Source organism: Myotis davidii, unplaced genomic scaffold (genome assembly GCF_000327345.1).
Source record: "Myotis davidii unplaced genomic scaffold, ASM32734v1 scaffold993, whole genome shotgun sequence".
Lineage (NCBI taxonomy): Eukaryota > Metazoa > Chordata > Mammalia > Chiroptera > Vespertilionidae > Myotis > Myotis davidii.
Window position 1 is genome coordinate 976,713 of NW_006285483.1, and position 24,837 is coordinate 1,001,549.

Genomic DNA, 24,837 nt, shown 5'->3' on the forward strand with positions numbered 1-24,837 from the left:
GCCTTCTTTAAAATTCAATGCATATGTAAAGAAATATACGGTAACCCGAATTTACCACACTCGCAAAATCGCACACAGCCAACCATACACCCAGTATGGTATCGCGATTCGTGATTTTGCGCTATCATACTGGGTGTATGGTCGGCTGTGTGCGATTTTGCGAGTGTGGTAAAATCGCATAACAGCAAAATCGCATAACAGCCGAGCATACACCCAGCAGCGCTGCTGATGCCTGAACGGTATGTGGAATGAAGTGGGCGGGCATCGGGAGGCCACTATGGCACGGGGCAAGCACTATGGGCAGTCTATCTGAAGTGTACCTGGCGTATAAGACGACCCCCCACTTGGAGGCATATTTTTCAGGGCCAAAAATCGTCTTATACGCCGGCAAATACGGTAAGTTGTCTCCATATTTAGTGAAAATTTTGTTATTTTGTTTTTTAAAAGTCAGAGCAACAGATTGGGAATTTTGGTTTGGAACACAAGGCATTTTGAACTTTTCAGGTAATATGTACTGCAGGTGTTCCCAAGTGGTACGAATATACACTGATTATAAAAGGATTAGAATACAGAATTTAGAAAAACTGATCAAGCGTCTTATTTTAAACAAGAAAGTATTTATGTAGTCTTATATGCAGAGTATTTGAAGGAATACAGCATAGCTATTGGGTTATTGATTTCCTTCTGACCAATCTGAGAAGGCTGTCTCAGCAAGGTTAGCTTGTTTAAATCAGGTGTTGGTGTACCATTGATGAAACAAGTTGGGATGTAAATAGTGAGGAGGCTATTCATGCTGGGTCGGGTAGAAGCAGAAATGATAGAACAAGACTTACAAAAATCACTTAAGCTGAAGTTAGTGTGGATTGTAAAACAAAAATGAATGTAGGGATTGCTAAATGAAAGTAGGGTTTCTTGTGAGAAGACTGCAGTTATTTAAGGGGAAAAGGGAAGGAGCGATAGAAGCATGGCCAGAGATAACTATTAGTGTGAAAAATACACAATGTAATCAATTAAATGTATAGAATAAGGGCACCAAAATGTCAGTGACCTATGAAAACACGTTAAACAGAGAAGAAAAAAATCAGATAAGGAAGAAGTATTAGGAAGAAAAAGGTTCTGTTTCTGAAATGGTATATATGAAGGAGTGATGAAGCATCCATGTGAAGATTTTCTTGGAGTTGCTGGAAATGTGAAAGTTTGAGCTTAGGAGAGATGTCTGAGTGCTATCAACACATAAATAGTGATGACCAGTGTCATTAGCCTCTTTAGTAGGACTAAGCTGATAAAGAAGGTAAGAATTCAGTTCTCAGAGGGCCAGTTTTTATTCTGAAGTGCTTAGCCATAGACTATATACTGAATCCTGATGAGCTTTTTTACATATGCATCCTGTTGGCTATGAGGAAAGCCAGATAAGAACATATTTTTGAAAAACAGAGTTCGCAAAAGGAAATACGAATAATACCTTCCTCTTCGGGTTGTTGTTCTTAGTCCCTGCCCCAACTCTTACCCTGAGCCAGAACTGCTCAGAAGCCATGACAGTTGTTCCTTCTCTGTGCTTTGTTTCCCAGGCCACAAGGCACTTAAAGCACTGTTGAGGTCATTAGTAGATCTTCAGGAAGAGCTGCTCTTCCAGTACCCGGACACCAGGTACCTAGTAGATGGGACAAAGCCCAAAGCAGAAAGGTAAGGAGGAATGCAACTGTGGAGTTGCTTATTTTCTTTTCATCTGAATAGTTTCCCATCATTTATGAAAAAGAAAGCTAAAACCTTTCCATGCAAATACCAGACTTAAATGTTAGTAAAATAGAACCACTTATATTTACCTGCTCTTTTGGCCAGGATAGCACAAAAATTGGGAATTAAGTTTTGAATTTTAATACGTAGTTGTACCTCATTCTCTTTGTGACTTCAGCAAAAGACTTGCCTTCTCTTTAGAGCTATTGAAATTAGTAGATTAAAGCACATTTTAATGTCAATGCTTAATTAATGTTTATGAAGCACTTTGTGCCCGTATCATGGAATCTCTGGTCACAACCACCTTCTTTTCAATGAGGGAAGAAGTTATTTTGAAGGGTGGAAAATTTCAGGAAACAGTAGAATAAACCCCTTTATTGAAATTATCACATTCAGTGAAGCATCTCCCTGCCTCTTTGTTTGAGCCTGCTGTATATGGTACCTGCTTACTGCTTTCTCTTTTGCCTATCCTTTGCTTCATTCTTTTCTATGGAATTGGAGGGATAAGTAGTAAAGTCACATTTATTGAGTACCTACTGTATGTTGGGGTCTGTAATCCAGTGAGTGCAATTGGCTATATAATTGGAGGTTGTATTACTTTCTCATGGCAGTTGCATATAATATTGGGGCTTAATACCAGTTCTGTTGCCTACCCCTTTGAGTTTTCTTCACATTCATCTTCTCTTCATCTGGTTCAACTAATATTATTTAGTTGTCCTGAACAATTGGTTATAGGGAGGCATTTGTTTTTATTGATTTGGGGATTAATGTCATAAAAGTATGATTATATGTTTAAGTTTTAAAGACCTTCTTGTAACCAGTATAGGCTTGGTTCATATGCATTTCTAATAATGTTTTTGCAATCTCATGTAATTTTACGATTTGCTTACCTTTTAAGAAATATTTTGAAATCAATTATATTTATTTGAAAAGTTAAATGAGGTTTTGATTGACCTCATGAATATTCTTTCAAACAAAAGAAAATTCATTCTCACATCTGTGATGCTATTTAACATGTAGACAAATAGGGAAGGCCTAAATACTCTCAACTTCATGCAAGTCTAGCTTTTTATGTGGGTAATGTTTATTTATATTGGACTCATTCTTCCTGGTTTTCTAGTGAGGAGGAGATTTCAAGTGAAGATGAAGAGCTGGTAGGAGAGAAGAAGAAGCAGAAAAGGGCCCCACCAAAGAGGAAGCTGGAAATGGATGACTATCCTGGCTTTATGGCAAAGCGTTTTGCCGACTTCACAGTTTACAGGAACCGCACACTTCAGAAGTGGCACGACAAAACCAAACTGGCTTCTGGAAAACTGGGGAAGGCAAGTGTGTGTGTGTGTGTGTGTGTGTGTGTGTGTACATGTGTGAGTAACATGCTGTGGCAACCTGAAGCAGTTCTAAGAAATTGGAACTACAGCTCGTTTGTATGGATGATGTCACTATGGTAATCAGTCATTTCTGTAGAAAAAAATTTACTGAACTCCTACCATTGGGGTTTATACCATTCAGACTTGTGATTTTAACTTTATTAGAAAGAATATTTTATTCTAGAAATTGTGGCCTTGTAAGTGTCCAAGTGTTGGAAATACAAATAAAGAAGTTGATGTTAAACAATAATATTAAAAGAACAGATGTTAAACAATTATTATTAAAGGAGCAGAAGTTAAACTCTGAGTGTAGGAAAGTAATATAATCTACTAACCACTTTTTTTTTTCTGAGAACAATTACAGCCATTCACAAACTCAGTCTTTAACAGACAGTCTCTCTGGAAAGAAGGTTTGTCTATTTCTCTGCCATCACAGAAAGATAGAGAAACCAATGTAGCAGCCTTCAGCACAGACTCTCTGCATTATCTGACACTGGTTAATGTTGTTGCAGGGTTTTGGTGCCTTTGAACGCTCTATCTTGACTCAGATTGATCATATTCTAATGGACAAAGAAAGATTACTTCGAAGGACACAGACCAAACGTTCTATCTACCAAGTTCTTGGCAAACCTGAGCCAGCAGCGCAGCCTGTCCCAGAGAGTTTGCCAGGGCAACCGGTAAGAACTCTGTGATGTGTGCAGGATGATTATGGGGAGCAGTTTCTGTGAGGTTAATTAACTGAAAAATCTGATCACCTCCTTGTAGGTATTACTCTTGATATGAAAAATTAATGAAAGAAAGTGGGGAAAACACTACTAAATTGTTAAGAAATGTGTTTTCTTTTCAAATGATTTTTAAATGTTTTTAAAGTATGGAGCTCTTCTTGTGTGTAGTCTTCTCTTAATTTTGAAGTTGATGTGAGTCTGGTAATGGAAGCATTTGTAATCCAAACTTTAAAATTCATTTTTAAAGCAGTTTCTTTAGAAATGTCAGTACTGAAGCAAGTGTGTTCTTTAGGCTTAATGTTGGATGTTTGGATACTCCAGAAATGGATCCAAAATTGGAATAGTCACATTCTTTTGTTGAAAGGAAACTCTTTTATTTATAGTAGAAATATATATTTAATACTTTCTTAAGTTCAGAAGCATTTTAAATGAAAAGTAAAATTCCTCCTAGTCTGAAAATTTTACTCCTCAGATTTAACCAGTGTTCATAGTTGTAACATGCTTTCGGGTTATTTTCCATTCATATAAATATATATATATTTTTCTGCTGACACAGAAAGATAAATACACAGCAACATCATAAATACACATATATAGAATGTGGTTGCGTTTTCTTTTAAACTAAATGATACCGATATGTATGAGTATATAAATACATAAAATGTTATAAAGTATTTATAAAATCTTACAACTTTTTAAATTTAATATATCCCAGATATTTTTCCATGTCATTACATAGAGACCTACCTCATTTTTCCTAATGGCTAGAGTATTCTATTGTATGGATGTGTACTATAATTTATTCAAACAATGGATGTTTTTGTTATCTCCAGTTTTAAAAATAATGCTATAGTAAACATTCCTGAACATTTATATTTTTGTATTTGTGTGAACATATGGATAGATTTCTCGAGGTAGAAATATTAAAGAGAATATGCATTTTAAATCCCTATGAATGCTGCCAAATTGCCTCCAAAAAAGGCTGTAGTAATTTCCAATCCTATCAGCTGTGTTTTCCAGTACTGAGTATTGCCAGTTTTAGAGGTGAAAAATGATGTCTTTTCATGTAAATTTGCATATATTTAATTAGAATGAAGTTAAACATATTTTCAAATGATTTTTCACTATTTGTGGTTCTTATTCTGTCAAGTTCCTGTTTATGTTTTTGCCCATTTTTCAATTAGATTGTTTTTGTTCTTTAATTTTAAGAGCTCTTTATATCTTACGGAAAACAGTGCTTTGAATGTTATTAGTACTACATTACTTTGATAACCTAATGGTTATCTTCTTATTGATATAGGAGATTCTTCCTCAAGCTCCTGCCAATGCCCACCTGAAGGACTTGGATGAAGAAATCTTTGATGATGATGACTTTTACCACCAGGTATGATTTTTACACTCTTTTCTTTTGTTACAAGTCAGGTTTTAGCATTTTAAAACAGCTGGTAGACTTCTCTGACCAAAAGGTTTGGGGATAGAGTCACACAGGGAGTTAAAACTTCTGTGTTCAGAATTAACTTACTGTGTAGTTCTGGATCTGTTGCTTTTGTCTTATATTTTTCTTTTTGAAATGAAGGTAGCTACAGCTACTTTGTTAGTTGTTACAGATTATGAATTATCTGTAAAACAGTTTCAACTTTGAGTCAGGTCTATTCTTTCTTAACCGTTTTTGATAATGTTAATGGAGGATTTTTTGTTAGTTATTTGGTTTTTGTCCTATCTATAATAATAAAAGGGTAATATGCTAATTAGACTGGATGTCCTTCTGGATGAAGCCAGGGCCGGTGGGAATCCCAGGTCCCGGGTGCTGGAGGGAAGCTGGTGCTGGCAGCCAGGGGAAGGAAGGCCTACTCTTGCATGAATTTTTGTGCAACAGGCCTCTAATTACTATTATATCAGAATATGGAGCTAAAGGCCTGGGATCTCAGAATTCTTTAATTGTACTTCTGGTTCTATTACTTATTAAGTCTCTTGTCTTTATTTTTGTGCCTGTTCAAATCAGTTATGTATTGAGATTGCTACTGTTGATTATAATAATACTAGAGGCTCAGTGCACAATTTTGTGCACAGGTGGGGTCCCTAGGCCTGGCCAGCTATCAGGGCCAATTGGGGCCATCTCACCCAATCCCAGTCAGCTAGGCCAGTGGTTGGCAAACTCATTAGTCAACAGAGCCAAGTATCAACAGTACTTCTACAAAATAGACTTGCTCAGGCCGAAAACTGACTTCTGCGCATGGGCCATGAAGTTTCAATCTCACTGTACTCGCGCCCACACATGGTATTTTGTGGAAGAGCCACACTCAAGGTGCCAAAGAGCTGCATGTGGCTCGCGAGCCACAGTTTGCCAACCATGGAGCTAGGCCACTTGGGGCCTGCTGGCTGGGGGCGAGGGACGGGCAGGGACCACAGGAGGTTGGCTGGCCGGCTGAAGGGAGGGACTGGCCAGGGAGAGGGATTGCGGGAGGTTGGCTGGTGGCCCTGATCAGGGCGGATCTGGGATGGCTGGCCATGGGGAGGGACCAGGGGACGTTGGCCGGACACTGGAGGTTGGCCGTGGGAGTGTACTGCCCATCAGGGGGAAGCTCCTGTGTTGAGCATTTGCCCTCTGGTGGTTCGTGCGCATCATAGCAATTGGTCAACTGGTCATTTCAGTCGTTTGGTCATAACAGTCACTTAGGCTTTTATATATAGAGATATATAGATTGTAGTGCTTTGCAGACAAAGAATTGGTAGAAGTTGAAAAGTGGTTCCACTGTTAATACTGTCTCTTCACAAACATCCCCCAGTTCTTTCCCTGACATCATACCTCTTAGCATGATGCTCTTTTTAATGATGTTAGTGAATGCTGAGGTAGACTAAACATTTGAACTATTCTAAAGAACTAAGATAATTTCCTGTAATCCTGGGTCTCTTGATAAGTCATATTTTTTAATTAAATGTGCTTTAGGATGTATACTTTCTAGCTCTAGAGAATTGAGGAGGTTGTTCAGCAGTGATATATCAGTTTTTGTTGAACCATTATTTATCAAGATAATTTTTTTTCTCTGCTAAATTTTTAGTGTGTTAACTTTTTCAAAGATGTTGCAATAGCTTGTTGAAGGCTTAACCATGATGACTGTATTATGTACATGGAATATGAAGGAAGGAACTTAGGAAAATTACAGTGTGAACCCAGTCGAACAAGTGATTCTTTATTGCAGATACCTCTGGTTTTGTCCTAAAAAGAGAAAGAAACTTTCTATTAATCTTCCTATTCACTCTGTGGTGTTCAATAAAATTATTACCATAGTGAGTCTTAAAAGTAATGAGAGGAAAGAGGATTGGTGGAGCCTCAAGTATTCTTAGTCAGAGGTCCTGATTCCTTTTTCCTTTTCTTCTCTTATTATATCCATTTGTCAGAAGAGTAGGGAACTCTATTTTGTTCTAGAATGTCTAAGGAAATACCTGATATAGGATATTAATGGTGTATAGTTGCATGAGATCATGGGAGACAATCAAAAATGTTTCAGTCTTCATTAATTGAAGTGTACATTATTCAATGGAGAGTATATCATAAATTAAATAGCCTTAATAAAATAAACTGAAATTATGGGAAAGAATTGCTTCTACTGGCAGTCCCTTGCCTGAAAGATTAAAAAAAAAAAGGGTTTTTTTTTTTTTGGCCTGGAGGTCTGTTTAAAAAGAAATAGCATTACTTGATTGGCCCTTCATCCCAATTAATAATTTTAACTTCGGTAAATTCTGATTTCAGAGTTATGACTAGTCACATCTTAGCTTTTCCCCTTGCCGGTTAATTGGGGTGCTGGGGTTAATCTAAATTAAAACTTAAACTAATAGAGGTCAGCAAGGCAGCTGAAACACCTGAGTGAAACAAATGGGACTGCCAGGCGCAACTTTATCTTGGCTGTTTCCCAAGAGGGAAGTGGCAGCAAATTGGAGTTGTTTCAGCCTTCTGTAAAGGTGAATGATGGGTGACACTTGTTAATGTACAGTATCTCCGGAAGCATTCCAGATTGCTTTGCTGCTGTACCAACTGCTGCCATCCATGCACAGTCAGTAGGAACTGGACCGGTTGCCAACATCTGGCAGCACAGCAAGGAATGGGTGCAAGTCTTGAAACCCCGCAGATTCTAAATATGGTGCTTAGAACTGTGCAGGCTTTAATCACTTACCACTGTTTGGCAGCAGGCTACGACAGCTTATCCTAGCCTCGTACATCACATCCCGACATCTGCTGAGCCTCAAGGCAGCTGCACATTCATTTTCTTTTCTTGCCTTTTCTCTTTGCCTCCTATTCCTGTCCTTCCCACGTTCCCCCTCCTCCCTTCAGTTTTCCTCCCCCTTCCCAATATGCTTCTTGGGAGAGATGATCTGTAAAGATTACTGCTTCATTGTGTACAAGTAATTGTGGTGATGCCAGGCCCTTGACAGACACAACGTAGCACCTGTTCTGCTGACCTGGTTAATTTTTTCTGTTGAGTGGGATTTGCCAGAGATTGGAGCTGAAGCCAATTCGATGATAAGGCTAAAGAAAATGGCTGTATGTTTTCTGTCACCTCCCAATTAAATTGGCTTCATAAAGTGCTTTCCTTTATTTGTCAGGGTAGTAAGCCTGAGCTAAGTGTTGCATTCAGAAGTGGTACAATGTATTACAACGGGCTTGTGAGTTTTCATTTGCGTTTTTTTTTTATGTGATCATATGGAAAAGCTGGGTGGTGAATATAATACATTTCACCTTTTTGTTTTTTTAAACCATACTTGAAGCCAGATTCTTTGGGTCCATGTTTTGTAAGGAAGAGATTATAGCCACATTGAATTTTAATGTTTCATTGTAGGAGTTTAAAGGCTTACTTGGTTAATTCAGGTGTCACGAGGCTTGTAAATGCCCTAACTACTGAGAATAATGTTTGGGGTCAGAACACCCAAAACATACACACTCACTCACTCTCTTTGTTTCATAATGGGTCTTAAGTTACTACAACCTTAAAATATGTCTGTGTTATTTAATAAAGGTACAAACATATATATCTGAAGAGTATCAGCATTTCAATTATATCATTTTTGAGGTGAAAAGAGCCTTATAGAAACTGATTCCCTGAAAGGTTAAGTAACTTTCTGAAAGTTATACAATAAATGGCAACTCTAGTACTTGATCTCAAGACTTCTTAGACCAAGTCCTGTTCTTTCCATACCTTTATTTCTTTAATATTTCATCCTTGAGTCATAAAAAGACTTCACTATAGTATTACTTTTCAGTGTGTGAATAAATAAGCTTCATTTCCTTAGACCTGGAAGAAATATTATGTGTGTTAGAAAGTAGTGTCTTTTCCTTAAAAGGTAAATGATTTATTGGACTCTTGTTTCTTAACAATTCTAACGAAAAAAATTAGCTTTATAGTTGTGTTACTGGTTTGTTTGGGAACCTGATTGCTGAAAGCTTGAAGTATATGGTGGTGAAACTTTTATCAGAGAAACTGCTCACCTGCTACAAACGGTGCTATTACTCTCAAGTGGGGTTAGTTTGCATTTGGCCTATTTCTTGTCAAAGCTCATCCCAGAAGACGATTTCACAAAACGTGAAGGTTGTAAATGGTCGTGAATGATGAGCCATTCAGGCATATTTTCAACATCTATTATTCATTTTCATGATCCTATTTGCTACTTTTTAACATTAATTTTTTTAAAGATTTGTTGTCTAGATGACCATTTAAGGTTTTTCGTTATTTTGTTTTTTAAGCCGTCAGTTGATCTTTGACTTGATCAGTCTGATTTGAGTACTTAAACAATTGAGGAAGGGCTAACATTTACTGAACACTAGTTGTGTGCCAGCTCCTGGACTAATTAGATAGGTACTTGGCCTACATCTTTATTTAATCCTCACAAGATTTCCATATTGAGAAATGACTGTATTTAGCTGTAACCTATGGAAAGTGACTCGTTTTATTCTTCTCAGAGCCAAGACTTCAAACTAGTTTCTTGTCACCTATTGAGGTATTTTGTTCTGAAAGGCCTAATTGAGCTTAGATATTGACAGATCGATATCTGGATTTCTAAGGGTTCATTAGGGTTTTGTATGTTGCTTCTAGCTTTATTTAGTTTTGATTTGGTTTGTCCTGTCACTTTAAATTTAACCAGGAGTGTCTGGAGAAAGGCATAATAGATTTTGCACTTTTGATGACCACTCTGATGGGTGAAATTTCTCCCTTTATATGCCATCAGGACATGTCTATAATGTGTGACCTTACCAGACATTGGATTTTTGTATTCAGGATATTTGATAATGCCACAAAGAAGTAATTACTGATGCGGTGAGCTATAAGAATTGATAATGTTAAGAAATAGAGAAGAGGTAAGCTTTCTGAGAAGATGGTTTACCTTAATTAAATTGGTGAGTGATTAATATGGACAGTTAATGTGGTTGGTGGCTTTAATTGTATGCATTTAGATCTTAGTGTGAATAAGAGATGTCTGAAGCCATTTCTCTGGTTAATGCTAATACAATGGGACATTCTTACTTTTGGCATGTATCTTTCTAGTGGTTCAGTTGATGGTTAATAATATATTTTCAGTTTGATCTGAACCTGCTCCTTTTAATTAGTTGTTGGAAAACAGATACCTGTGTTCAGAGTAGCATTTCATTTTAAGTTTTACTTTAAAATGTTGCTATTATTTGAAATGTGTTTCTTAAAAGTTTAGTAAAACTTATTACATATAGGCCTTATTGGCGATTTTAGAGAAGACATTCAAATGAAGTGCATAAATTTGAAAATTGCAATTCTGGTTAAAGATATAGCAGAGAATCAGTCAAGTTTCTTGAGGTATAGTAAAGGTGTTAAAAAACAAAACGAACCAAATACTAATGTCCAAGTAAACCCCAGTTTTAATAATTACAAGATTATTTTGCAACCATATGTACAAATTTTGAGCTATATTCTGCTTTCTATGCTGCCATTGTCCATCTGTCAATGTTTAGCCCCAAATACGACATCAGTATTGGCATTTATTTGCTAGTGTAGGCTCACTATTGTGGAGGATGCACAGAGAAGAGGCCAAAAGCCACATTTTAAATGCAAGGTCCGACCGAAATTTCATGAAAGCAGCATCAAGGGAAGGTACACATGAATGACCCTAATTTCTTTCAGTTTCCTTGCTTTAATAAACATCAGAGCATGATTTCAGTATTACTACTTCATTTAACAAAGGTAAAACTTCAGAACAGAGACTAAAACAGTACACTTTAGGAGCCAGCTGGGAAAGAGATAAGAATTGGCTTAGAACTATTGAAGAAACATTTCAAACACAAATGGTCATGGGAGTTTACTAAGCAAACATATGGCCAAAATTGTCTTTTCTATACTAATAAGCACAATGTCAGCTGGCTGACTGTAAATTAAACCCAGGATTCCAGCAGCATTTTAGAATTTGGCACTTCTCAAGAAATGGGGCACACTACCAGTTCACTAAGTAGTCATGGTGTCTTCTTATTAAATCATATTCAATGTATAGCTTCTTTAAAGTAAATTATAGGGACAAGTTTTAGCATAGAAAGGGGAAGTTTATAAGCATCTTATAAAGGGATGTGTATTGTGGATGTAGACTAGAACATAATTGCTTTAAAGTTAGATAGCATCCTTGAAGACCATCAAGTCCAAACTAAAAGACAGTTTTGTCTTTTTACAAATGAGCCTATAGAAGATAAATGACTAGTGTAGGATCACTCCTCTTAGTGAGTTAGGACATTAAAGCCCAGGTGTTCTTGCTCCCAGTTTGATTTTCTTTCCAGTACATTATGCTGCCTTTTGACCTGACATGTATAAAAATCCACATGAGAGTTTCCTTTTCACATTAATATCTGTTTAGGAAATTAGAGATCCAGTGTATCCATTTGCACCCTGACAAGTCACATGTATCACTTTTGTGCAATTATGAAATTCATTCAATTAACACTTACTATACCAGATGCTAGGCTTATAAAGACTAATAAGACAAAATCAATGCCCAAGGAATTTGTGTCATCTAACAATAGTAAGGTTCTCTGAAATTTTGTGTAGTCATATAGCTCCTCTTTAAGAGTATGGCTTTATTAAAATTTAAGTGGAGAAGATAAGTGGTGAAAGAGAGCAATCAGGTCCTTGATATAAAAACATACATCCAGTTCTCTAGTGTTGTATTATCACAAATACGCTTCAAGCATTTATTAGCATACTGGTATTTCTCTCAACATACACCTGATCTAATTCCTAAAGTCATTTTTTCATAGCCTGTAAAGGTCTCTAAGAGATGCTATTAGATATAAACTTGGCTAATATAAATCTCTATTTTTCAAGAATATAGTCACTGGTAGAAGCCAGATTGAGATATCTACTGAAATTTATTTCAGGTTAGAAAAGACTTCCAGTATTTGAGGGTTCATTTGCTATGGCCTGCTTTTTGTGTATCTCCGAAATTTTTTATGCTAAAGGAGAAGAAAAGCCTTCAGATTTCTTTCTTCCTTCCATTAATTCATTCAACAAATATTTGGGTATCCATTATGTGTTTATTGAGTGACTACTATTCTAAGCTGTGCTGTTTAATGCAGTAGCCACTAGCCACATGTAGCTATTTAAATTGAATTAAAATAAAATAAGTTAAAATTTCAGCTCTTGACTCAGTTATACTAGCCACATTTCAAGTGCTAAGTAGCCACATGTGCAAGTAGTGGCTACTGTATTAGACGGTGCAAACATAGAATATTTCCATCATCACAGAAGTTTCTACTGGAGCTGTGTTAGGGGCTAGAACAAAGCAAAGTCATGTCCTCATGAGCTTTATCTAGCTTAGAAATAGGGTGAAATTGGGGAATACGTTGTGACACTGCAGTAGAAAATGATAAAACTGGCTCTAGCTGGTTTGGCTTGGTGAATAGAGCATCAGCCTTCGGACTGAAGGGTCCCAGGTTCAATTCCAGTCAAGGGTACATACCCGGGTTGTGGCCACTATCCCTAATGTGGGCCTGATCCTCAAATGGGGGGCGGGTAAGAGGCGGCCGATCGATGATTCTTTCTCATTATTGACGTTTCTATCTCTTTCACCCTCTCCCTTCCTCTCTGAAATCAATAAAAAATGCATTTTTTTAAAAAAAGAAAGAATGATAAAACTGAGTATAGGTAAAGGAAGTACTAGAGCAGCGGTTCTCAACCTGTGGGTCGCAACCCCTTTGGTGGTCGAATGACCCTTTCACAGGGGTCACCTAAGACCATCCTGCATATCAGATATTTACGTTACTATTCGTAACAGTAGCAACATTACAGTTATGAAGTAGCAACGAAAATAATTTTATGGTTGGGTCACAACATGAGCAACTGTATTTAAAGGGCCAGAAGGTTGAGAACCACTGTACTAGAGTAAAGATGGGATGGTTACTGTTTTTATATAGGGCAGTGGTCGGCAAACTCATTGATCAACAGAACCAAATATCAACAATACAAAGATTGAAATTTCTTTTGAGAGCCAAATTTTTTAAACTTATACTATATAGGTAGGTGCATTGTTATTAACTTAATTAGGGTACTCCTAAGCTGGCTTTTGCTAATAAAATAGACCCGCCCAGGCCAAAAACCGACCTCTGCCCATGGGCCACAAAGTTTCAATCGCACTGTACGTGCGCACCCGCACGTGGTATTTTGTGGAAGAGCCACACTCAAGGGGCCAAAGAGCCGCATGTGGCTCGCGAGCCTCGGTTTCCCGACCACTGCCCTAGGCCAGTGGTTGGCAAACTCATTAATCAACAGAGCCAAATGTCAACAGTACAACGATTGAAATTTCTTTTGAGAGCCGAATTTTTTAAACTTAAACTATATAGGTAGGTACATTGTTATTAACTTAATTAGGGTACTCCTAAGGCTTAGGAAGAGCCACACTCAGGGGCCAAAGAGCCAAATGTGGCTCGCAAGCCGCAGTTTGCCAACCACAGAGTTAGGCATATAGATCAATGGAATACAATTGAGACTCCAGAAATAAACCCTTATTTTTATGGTCAATTGATTTTCGACAGAGGTGCCAAAGCAATTCAGTGGAGGAAAGAATAGTCTTTTCAACAGATGGTGCTAAGTCAACTTGATATCCACACACTAAAGAATGAAATTAGAGCCCTCCCTTATACCTACACAAAAATTAACTCGTAATGGATCATATACCTAAATATAAGAGCTAAAACTATAAAACTTTGAGAAGAAAAAATAGGAGTAAATCTATATGACCTTGGAGTATGCAGTGGCTTCTTAGATGTTACAACAAAAGCACAGTGACAAAAAGCACACACACAACAGATAAATTTGGATTTCATTGAAATAAACTTATCTTCTGTAAAGTTATCATTAGGAAAGTGAAAAGACCCATAAAATGGAAGAAAATATTTGCAAATCATATATCTGATAAGGGACTGGTATTTAGAATATATAGAGAACTCTTACAACTCAATAATAAAAGACAAATAGTCCAAAAAAATGGCAAAGAATCTGAATAAACATTTTTCCAAAAATATATTTAAATGATCAATAAGTGCAGGAAAAGCTGCTCAGTATCGTTAGTCTTTAGGAAAATGCAAATCAAAATCACAATGAATACCACTTTACACCACTAGGACAGCTATGGTCAAAAAGAAATATTAACAAGTGTTGGGGAGGATATGGAGAATTGGAAACTTTCTTACTTGATAGTGGGAATGTAATTTGGTATAGCCTCTTTGGAAAACAGTTTGGCAGTTCCTCAAACATTAAACATAGATTACCATCTGATTCAGCAATTCCACTCTTAGGTGTATACCCAAGGGAAATGAAAGCCTATATTCACACAAAAACTTGCATGCAAATATTTGCAACATTATTCATAATAGCCACAAAGGAAACAACCCAAATGTACCTCAACTGATAATTGAATAAACAAAACATGGGGTATCCATACAATAGAATATTATCCTATATAATAAAAGCCTAATATGCAAATTGTCCCCTTCGGCAGTTGTTTGACCAGGAGACTGGGAGTTTGACCACTCGCTATGACTTGCGCTGACCACCAGGGGGCGGTGCGGAACATGGCTGGCGTCAACGACATGACGCTGGCAGCAGGTGGCAGTGGAGGTGCAGCTGGTCCTGATGGGCCCTAGGAGAGGGGGAGCCTGGTGGGATGGTGGAGCAGGTGAGCAGGTGGCGCCAGGCCAAGGCGGGTGCCGAGTGGGGCCCAATTGCCCTGCTGACAGTGACCAGTGTGGGGAGAGGGGCAGGGCTGCTACCCGGATCCCAGGTGCTGAGGGAGCCCGGGCGGTGGCGGGGGTGGGGAGGGAAGGGAGGCGACCCCAATCGATTGCCCCGCAGGTGGGATGGTGGAGCAGGTGAGGGGGCGGCGGGTGATGTTGGGGGTGATATGGAGGGTAACAGCTAATGGGTAATAGGTTTCTTTTGGGAGTGATGAGAATATTCTAAAATTGATTGTAGTGATGGTTACACAACTCTGAATATACAAAACCTTGAATCAGGTGATTTAAATAGGTGAGTTGCATGGTATGTGAATGATATCTAAATAAAGTTGTTGTGGTTTTGTTTGTTTTAAAGAAGAGAGATCATATAAGATAAGTACTGAGAATTGAGCATTCATTTTAGTTACATGGCAGTCATTGGCGACCTTGACAAAAACTGTTTTGGTAGAGTGATAGAATGGGTTAAAAAAAAAAGAATGGAGCACTAACTGGTTTGGCTCACTGGATAGAGCGTCAGCCTGCGGACTGAAGGGTCCCAGGTTCGATTCTGGTCAAGGGCATGTACCTTGGTGCGGGCACATCCCCAGTAGGGAGTGTGCAGGAGGCAGTTGATCGATGTTTCCCTCTCATCGATGTTTCTAACTCTCTATCCCTCTCCCTTCCTCTCTGTAAAAAATCAATGAAATATATTTTTAAAAAAAGAATGGAAAGAGAGAAATTGGAGACAATGTGTCAGTAGCTCTCGATCAGATTTGCTATAAAGGGAATAGAGAAAATGGGGCAGCAGATGGAAGGGCAAGTGTAGGATCAGGAGAGTTTTTTTGTTTTGTTTTAAGATAGAATTTGTATTTTGTATGCTGTTTATATGCTGATGGAAATGATGGAGTAGAGAGGGAGAAATGGATCTCAGGAAAGAGGTGAGAATTGCTAGTGAGTAGACAAAGTAGAAAGGGGGTGGACTAACGGACAATTCATCCATAGATATTGGAGGGAAGGCAGAGTATATGGATAAAATTGCAAGTAGATAAAGGATGGGAGCATATGGAAGTTCTCATCTGAATCTGAGTGCTTTTATTTTATTTTACGAATTTAAGAGGCTAAGAGTGAGAAGTGGCAAAATTTGAGAGAAGAGAGGGTGTGTCAAAGTCACTTGAGAGGATGGGAGAATGAGTGGATAAGGAACAGTAGTGAAATTGTCAGGTAGCACTTACCGCAAAAGGTAGTGCTAACGAATTTAAAGCGAGCCCAGTTCACATGATCTTGGCCTTTTCTTTAGCCAGTTCAGTTGTGTGAATGCAGGTTCTGAGATTTAAGATGGTTGGGGTTTTGCCAAGGAAGTACAGGTACATAATCCTATGTGCAATTCTAAAATTTCAAAAGGTCTAAAAACTCTGTTTTTTGTTTGTTTTAGTTTGGTAAACCATTGTGGCAATATCTGATCTGAGTGGTCATGAAGCTATATAAACATGTAAGGCTTTATTTATCCCACTTAGTTGGAATAGTTAAGTATTCTGCTATAAAAATATTAATATGTTTCACTTTGGGACACTGCCTCAGGCCCTGCTGGGGCATTTATGGTGTATCCTAAAAATTCTGAATTCCAAGACACATGGATCCCTAAGGGATTGTGGATCTGTATGACAAAAGGATTGCCTGCAAGGGAGTTAAGGATGTATACCAGGAGTGATTATCCTGATGAACTGAGCTTGCATCCACCTCAGGAGGGAAATGAGCACATGAGGAGAGGAGCAGTGTTGCTGAAAAGGTAGCAGGATCAATGCGTTATTGATTCTGGTTGGACTGAAGAATTATTGGAGTCTGAATGCTAGAGGGAGAATGCTAGAAAGACAGGTTGAGGTTTGTTTCAGCTGGATTTTTAGTCCTCAAAAGGGACATAATTACAGAATATAAGTTAGTACTACCCTTTCGGTTTCTTTCTTGTGAGTCCTTTTTAGTTAAATTGTCTCTAGTTCTGAATGACTTCTTCTTTATTCTTTTAATATAAATGATGTATTGTATGGTGCCATTAAAAGAAACACTGCCAAAGAATGCCCAGAAAGTCTTTGTACGAGCTGGTGTCCCAAAGAATATGTAACCCTTCTGCCCACTTTTGTTTTAGACAGAAGAAGAAAAAAGATACACACCAGGACATCTGTCTGCTGACAAGGCGACAGAATACTGGAAATGGAGCTATTGGAAATTCTAAAAAGTAGCACTTTCTGTATATTCTTACTTTTGGTATGGATTGGAAAGAATGGCTTAATGCAATCACTTAGTCTTTGTAAAATTCGTTTTAGTTGTAGGAAAAAGAAACAAGAAGCAAATTGGCAAAAAGAAATTCCTTAGCATTTGCATTGCCCAATTCTTACTCTTTTTTTTCCCTTATCCTATCTTTAAACATCAGATCCTAATACTGATAGTGATTTACCTACAGTTCTAGTTAATAATTAGACCTTGGGAGCATTCTGTCATGCCTAATGGAATATATGGGATCTGATGAGAAAGTTTTCTGTTTTGGCTAATAAATTTTAACCCAAATGGCCAAGCCTAGTGAAATATTATAGTCTTTGAAATATTTTAGGACTTGTGCTGAGAAAACAGTGTTACTTTATTCAGTGAATGAATTTATTTATCATCCTTTCCAAACCACATGCCTTAGCTCTAGCTTTGGGTTCGGGGGGATGGGGAGGGGCTGAATCAGACACTGGAAAAACTAATCAAATCCTTAAAGACCAAGGGCAGTGGGGCAGTTAGGCTGACTTTTTCAATGGTAGCCTCTAGCTATACATTTTCTTATTTTAGTAACCAAAGGTGGGTTATTTGTAACTTCAGTATTAAGATACATTTGGATTTTATTCTCACATCTCGATTTCCCTCCGTTTTTCCCTATATCATTTTTCTTGTAATTATTGTATTTGCCATTGCAGGAGTTGGATGCTTTTCATCCTTGATTACAAGATCTAGAAGACTGCTCGCTATCCCTTTCATTTTAAAAATATTGTTGAGTAATCACTATGTGAAAGGTAGTATGCAGAGTACTATGGGAGGTAAGAATTTGAGTCAGACTATACCCTGCCCTCAAGAAGTTTACAGCCAAGCAAAAGAGATGACATAAACATAAACAACCAGAAGGCTTGGTGAAGGGATTTTGAAGAATTCAGAAGAAGGAGAAATTAATAACAGTTTGGCAGAATTAGAGAATGTTGCAGGGAGGAGGAGATGGTATTTGATCTAGGTCTTCAAAGAAGGATAGATAGCATTTTAGATAGGATGAGATTGCGAGGGAGGGCCTCTGGGTGGAGGGAACTTGTGATCAGAGTATGAAGGAGGTAGTAGCAGGTCATGGAAAGGGAATAGCCATTAGTTGGTCAAATAGAAGTGATAATGGAGATGATCACTTTTGTTCCAATTTATCATGGTCTAGTTTGGAAAAGTCCTGCAAATAATAGCATATTTTTCAAGTATTGACTTACGATTTTTGTATTTTCTTCTTTTCATTCTGTTTTTCCTTCATTTCACATTTTATTTTTTATCTACTATTGAAAATCAGTAGAAAGGAAAAATAGAATTATTGTGCTTGTTCATTGTTAGCAGCTGTAGTTATTTAGCTAAGGAAGGTGTTGAGTTTTTTTGTTTTTTGTTTGTCCTAAGTGGGATTTTGGAATTACAAGTATTATTATCTGGTGCTGAAAATATTTCTATTTATCAAATACTTACATTTTGTTAAATGCTTTACTTTTATCATTGTTTAAAATCCCAAATCAACTTGATGAGGCACAATTACTGCTACTTTATAGATGAGGAAACTGAGTCCCAGAAGTGCAATAACTTGTCCCAAATCACACAGCTAGTAGGGGGCATAGCTGGAATTCAAAACCCAGATGTGTCAGACTCCAAAACCACGGCATTATTCTGACTCGTTGGTAGATATTTACAGTTATATTGAACTGTGCAGCACACATGCGCATGCAATTGAAAGCTCTTATCTAGAAGCATTAGATCTTAGGAAATGGGAGATGGAAACCTGTGACTGTGATTTGACAGACCTGTTTCATAGATAAAATATATTTAAATAGAAAACACTATATTGAAATTGATGCAGATCTTTATATTACAAAAATGTCATGACACCTTTTTTGTAGTAAAAGGACCAACTCAAGAGATACCACAGAAAGGGCCGGGTATGAGGGGTAGTTAGAGGAAGCAAAAACGAACGAACTTTTTCCTTTGGGAAATGAGACCCAAGAGGGAGGATAGATCTACATTATTTTAACAGTAAAAGAATGAGAACTGTTTTAATATTTTTTCATTTAGTTGCATTAAATAGTTTTTTTAAAAATATATTTTTATTGATTTCAGATAGGAAGGGGAAGGGAGAGAGAGAGAGAAACATCAATGAAGAGAGAACCATTGATTGTCTGCCTCCTGCACGCCCCACACTGGGGATTGAGCCTGCAATCCAGGCATGTGCCCATGACTGGAATCGAATTTGGGACCCTTCATTCCACAGGCTGATGCTCTATCCACTGAGCCACGCAGGCTGGGCAGTTTGTTTTTTTTTTAATCCTCACCTAAGAATATGGTTTTATTGATTTTGGAGTGAGGGAGAATGGGAAGAGAGAGAGAGAGAAACATTGATTGATTTCCTCCCGTACGCGCCCCGAATGGAGATCAAACCCTCAACCTTTTAGTGTTCGGACTATGCTCCTACTGAGCCACCTGGCCAGGGCTATTTTTTGTTTTTTAAATTCAGGTACTCTTGAGATGGTTAAATTAAAAAAGGTAATTCTCACCCATTTAAAACAAACCACCTAGTTCTCTAGGTCTTATGCAAGATCCTTTAGAAGGAGAATATTGTTTGGGAGGAAGAATTGCTGATAATAGTAATGATAAAAACAAGTAGATTCCTCAGTTGTTCTGGTGGATAGTTGTAGTCTGGATTAGAATCAGGGTATTATATAATGTAATCCTTTTGTTTAAAAACAGTGACAAGGAGTGTGTGTGTCTGTGTGTAATAAATATTTTATCTTTTCCCCCCAGAAATAATTTCCCCCCTGTGTTTGTGTGTGTGTGTGTGTGTGTGTATTTTATTACATTTTTATTGATTTCAGAGAGAGAGACAGAAACATCAATGATGAGAGAGAATCATCTATTGGCTTCCTCCTGTACACCTCACACTGGGGATTGAGCTCAGAATCTGGGCATATGCCTCTACCAGGAATCAAATCATGATCTGGTTCATAGGTCAGTGCTCAACCACTGAGCCACACCAGCTGGGGTCCTCTGTGTATATATTAACTGAGCTCCTTCAATGGGCCAATGCAGGGGATAGAATGATGAGCACAGTCAGATACACTCTCTGCTCTCTGTGAAGCATACAGTCAGCTAGTGGAGGAAATAGACGTTAATCAACTAATTCACTAATAAAATGTAAATTAAATACAACAAAAACACAGTGTGTATGTGTGTGGAGAGATGCATGTAAGAAAGGTTTCCCTGAGGAAGAGATGATTAAGCTGAAATTTAATGAATGAGTAGAGAAAGAGTAGGATATAAGCAGGTAAATGGTTAGAGATGCATGTTCCAGGCAGTGCGTATACACAGAGGGCTCTGTGGTGGGAGTGAGCCTGGGCGCATTTCAGGTATAGAGCAAACACTAGTGGGACTGGAGTGTGGAGGTGGAAGGCTAGGCGGGAGAGGTAGATAAAGGGCCAGACTATGTTGGGCCTTTACGCTGTAATAAGAATTTTATCTTTTGGCATATTTACATTTTTAAAATATTACTCTGATATAATGAGGAGAGCAAAATGGAAGAGGGCAAAGAGTACATTTTGCTAAGGAAATTATACTAACACAGGTGAAATCATGTCTGTTTTATTCTTCATTATTTTCCTAGTGTGCTTAATAAGTATTTATGGAATAAATGAAGAAAATAATAGCCTGCCCGGCTGGCGTGGTTCAGTGGTTTGAGTGTCGACCTATGAATCAGGAGATCATGGTTTGATTCTCAATCAGGGCACATACCCAGGTTGCGGGCTTGATCCCCAGTGTGGGGTGTGCAGGAGGCAGCCAATCAATGATTCTCTGTCATCATTGATATTGCTCTCTCTCTCCCTCTCCCTCCCCTCTCTGAAATCAATAAAAATATATATTTTTAAAAAGAAAATAATAGCATCTATTAGGGTATAGGCATTGGAGATAGAGAAAAATGGACAAATTCCTGAATTAGTGGATCATATATATATAAGACTTGGAGATAGATTAGGTATCAGCGTAAGGAAAAGGAATTCCAGGGATAACTCTTAGGTCATTGAAGCCTTGAGAATAAAATGAAACTCGGGGAAAGCATATGGAGTGAGAAGAAAAAAAGCTTGGAACTGACTCTTGAGGAATGTTAGCATTTAATGTTTGAATGTGGAGTAAAGCAAAGGAGGTGTCTCAAAGATTCTAAGAACAGTGTTTTAGGAAGGTGAGAATGTCTAGTGTCACTTGCTGCTTCAAGAAGTCTGGTAAGATGAGTAATGACAGATGTCCTTTAGATATGGATATCTGGAATTCTTGGCATACGTTGTTTTAGTAGAATAATGGAGGTAGAATATCCTAACAGTATAGAGTTGGTTGAGGATGTTTTAGTAGAATAATGGAGGTAGAATATCCTAACAGTATAGAGTTGGTTGAGGAATGAATAGGCAATGTAGAAAGGAAACAGAAAAAAGTTACCCAAGAGGAGTGGAATCATTTTGTGACAATTTTATACTATAGGCATATACAGTAATTCCTTCCCAGATATTTGAAATTATAGTATATGTGGATTTATTTTTTGTACACTTCAAATATAGTATATAGAAAAATGTGACTCCTTTTGGGGATAATTTGAAAGACTGGAGAGCTGAGAACAACAACAACAAAATTGATGATAAAGTAGAAGGCAGAGCAGAAATAGATACATTTTCACTAAGAATTCTTAAGGGAACTAGAGAGGAAGCTGAGGGAAGAGTAGATCCAGGCCTTGTGAGCCTGTTTTTTGTTATCTCTCAATGACAGAGGGACAGAAACACATGTAAGAGGCTCTGACTTCACTTCTTTCATATGCTCTCTATGTGTTGGGGAGAGAGTTTGAGAAATCCGGACTCAGCAAGGCTAAGTAAGTTAAATGGAGGGTTGCCTCAAGCTTTTTTCCATATCATGCATCTGTGAGCCAGGGAAGCCTGAGAGGTATGAGTCAATAATTAGGGGTCACAAATTCAGAAAGGCAGGGAATATGTAGCCATAAAAACAAGTGCTTTAAAAATTAGTTGGGTTTTAGACAAGAGTGCCAAAACAATTCAAAGAATAGTCTTTCAGCAAATGGTACAATTGGATATCCACATGCAAAAGAATGAGATTGGACCCCTACCTCATACCATGCACAGAAGTTAACTCAAAATGGATTATAGATCTATATATAAGAGCTAAAACTATAAAATGCTTAGAAGAAAACATAGGAGTAATCTTTATAACCTTGGTTAGGCAGTGGTGTCTTAGATAGAACACCAGAAGTACAAATGACAAATGAAAAAAATTGGATTACATCAAAATTGAAATTACTGGAGATGATGCCATCAAGAAAGGTGAAAGACAGCCCACAGAATGGGAGTTGATAAGAGACTGATATCTAGAATATATAAAGTACTCTTACAACTCCAGAATAAAAAGACAACCTAAAATTAATTAAAGAATTAATTTTAAAAGCATCTGAATAGACATTTCTTCAAAGAAGATATACAAATGGCCAGTAAACACAGGAAGATACTCAACCTCATTAGCCATCAGAGAAATGCAAATCAAAACCATAGAAAGATGAGATAATACTTTACACTCACTTGGATGGCTATCATCAAAAAGATAATAACGAGCGCTGGCAAGGATATAGAAAAATTGGACCTCTCAAACATTGCTGGGAACATTAAGTCATGCAGCTCCTTTGCAAAAACAGTTAGGCAGTTCCTCAAAATTTTAAACATAGAGTAACTGTATGACCTAGCAATTTCATCCTAAGTATAGAGAAATGAAAGCATGTATTTGCACAAAAATTTGTAATGACTGTTTATAGCAGTTTTATATATATGAGTTCGATCTCTCACTATAACGAGCGCTGACCACCAGGGGGTGGCATGGAATGAAGAAAGGCCCCAGCAGGCAGCCAGAAGGCCCCAATTGGCCCTGATTGCTGACCAGGCCTAGGGACCCTACCCATGCATGAATTTCGTGCACTGGGCCTCTAGTTATTCATAATAGTCATAAAACGGAAACAACTAAAATGTCCTTCAATGGATGAATGGTTAAACAAAATATGGTGTATCTATACAATGGAATATTATTCAGCCATAAAAAGGAATGAAGTACTGACACATGCTACAATATGGATGAACCTTTAAAACATGTTAAGTGAAAGAAGCCAGTCATAAAAGGCCATATATTGTATGATCCCATTTATATGAAATTAGGGGCCCAGTGCATGAATTCTTGCACCTTGAAAGGTACTGTGGGCTGTGAGGCTGCGGTGGGCACAGGGGCAAGTCTCCACCCATTCTCTGTGCCCCTGCCCAGCCCCTCCCACCATGGCCCCTGGTCCCCTGTCAGCCAGCAGCCCCGCTCCCTCCGCTGCTGCTCCCACGTGCTGACAGCGCCAGCCCCGCTTGCACCTGCTGATGGCACGGAGCGAGTGGGACCAGTGCCAGCAATGGGTGTGAGCGGTGGCTGCTGTCCTGATCGCCCCTCAAGAGCAGGGGGAGGTAGACATGCCCTCGGGCGATCAGGGCCAGCTGCTGCCACGGGTACGAGCGGCAGCTCTGATGCCGGCTGTGGGTGCGAGTGGGGCCGTCACTGGCAGCAGGTTCGAGAAGAAGCTCTGGCGCCAGCAGTGGGTGCAAGCGGGGCCAGTGCCGGCAGTGGGTGCAAGCGGGGCTGGTGCCAGCAGCAGGTGCAAACGCCGGGTGGGACCAGGTCGCACAGGAGCGAAGAATTTCCAGTAACCACCAGAGGCTCACCCTGCCTTGGTCTGGCAGCCCTGCTCACCTGCTCCACCATCCTGCTGCGGCCAACTCCCGCCATGTTCCGCGCATGCCCCCTGGTGGTCAGCACACGTCATAGTGACCGGTTGTTCCACTGTTTGGTCTATTTGCATATTAAGGTTTTATACCTATAGATGTCCGGAATGGGCATATCATAAAGACAGAAAGATTAGTGGTTGCTTAAGGCTATAAGGATATATGGCTGGGGTATACTGGGGATGACAGCTAATAAATGTGGGGTAGGGATGAAAATGTACAAAAATGAAATATGATGATGATTGCATAACTCTGAATTTACTAAAATACACTAAATATATACATTTTGAATGGATGAATTGTAAGTGGATTATATCTCAGAACTGTTAACAATTATTTGCATTATCTGCAGCAATTAAAAATAAATGTTCATCAGTATTATTTCTAATATATTGCCATGTTTAGAAAACAGAAAAATATCCTAAGGGTTTTAATCTGTATTTTTCTCAATCCTCCTGCTCTTTTTCCCCCTTGTAGGAATTGTAAAATTTCTCAGTGTGAATTTGCAGACTGGGAAGATTTTTCAGAAACATCTATATCTTTTCTCTGGGCATTGCTGAATTAATACTGACACATTCTTCTTGGCTTCTCCATTGCCTAAGAAATGTTATAATAGTAGGGTGCTAATAAGTCCTGGAGGGTAAAAAACTTCCCTTACTTTTAATTATTTTCCTAATTACTTGCATATT

The 24,837-nt window shown here is 38.3% G+C and overlaps 1 protein-coding gene across 1 annotated transcript in view; it reads left to right on the top strand.

Annotated features, from left to right (window-relative positions):
* AATF (apoptosis antagonizing transcription factor) overlaps positions 1-24,837 on the top strand; it is a 90,234-nt gene that overhangs the window by 30,137 nt on the left and 35,260 nt on the right. The window contains exons 5-8 of the mRNA XM_006756172.2: positions 1,569-1,683; positions 2,855-3,056; positions 3,614-3,778; positions 5,127-5,210. Coding sequence (XP_006756235.1) covers positions 1,569-1,683; positions 2,855-3,056; positions 3,614-3,778; positions 5,127-5,210 — 566 coding nt within the window. The remainder of the gene's footprint in view (positions 1-1,568; positions 1,684-2,854; positions 3,057-3,613; positions 3,779-5,126; positions 5,211-24,837) is intronic.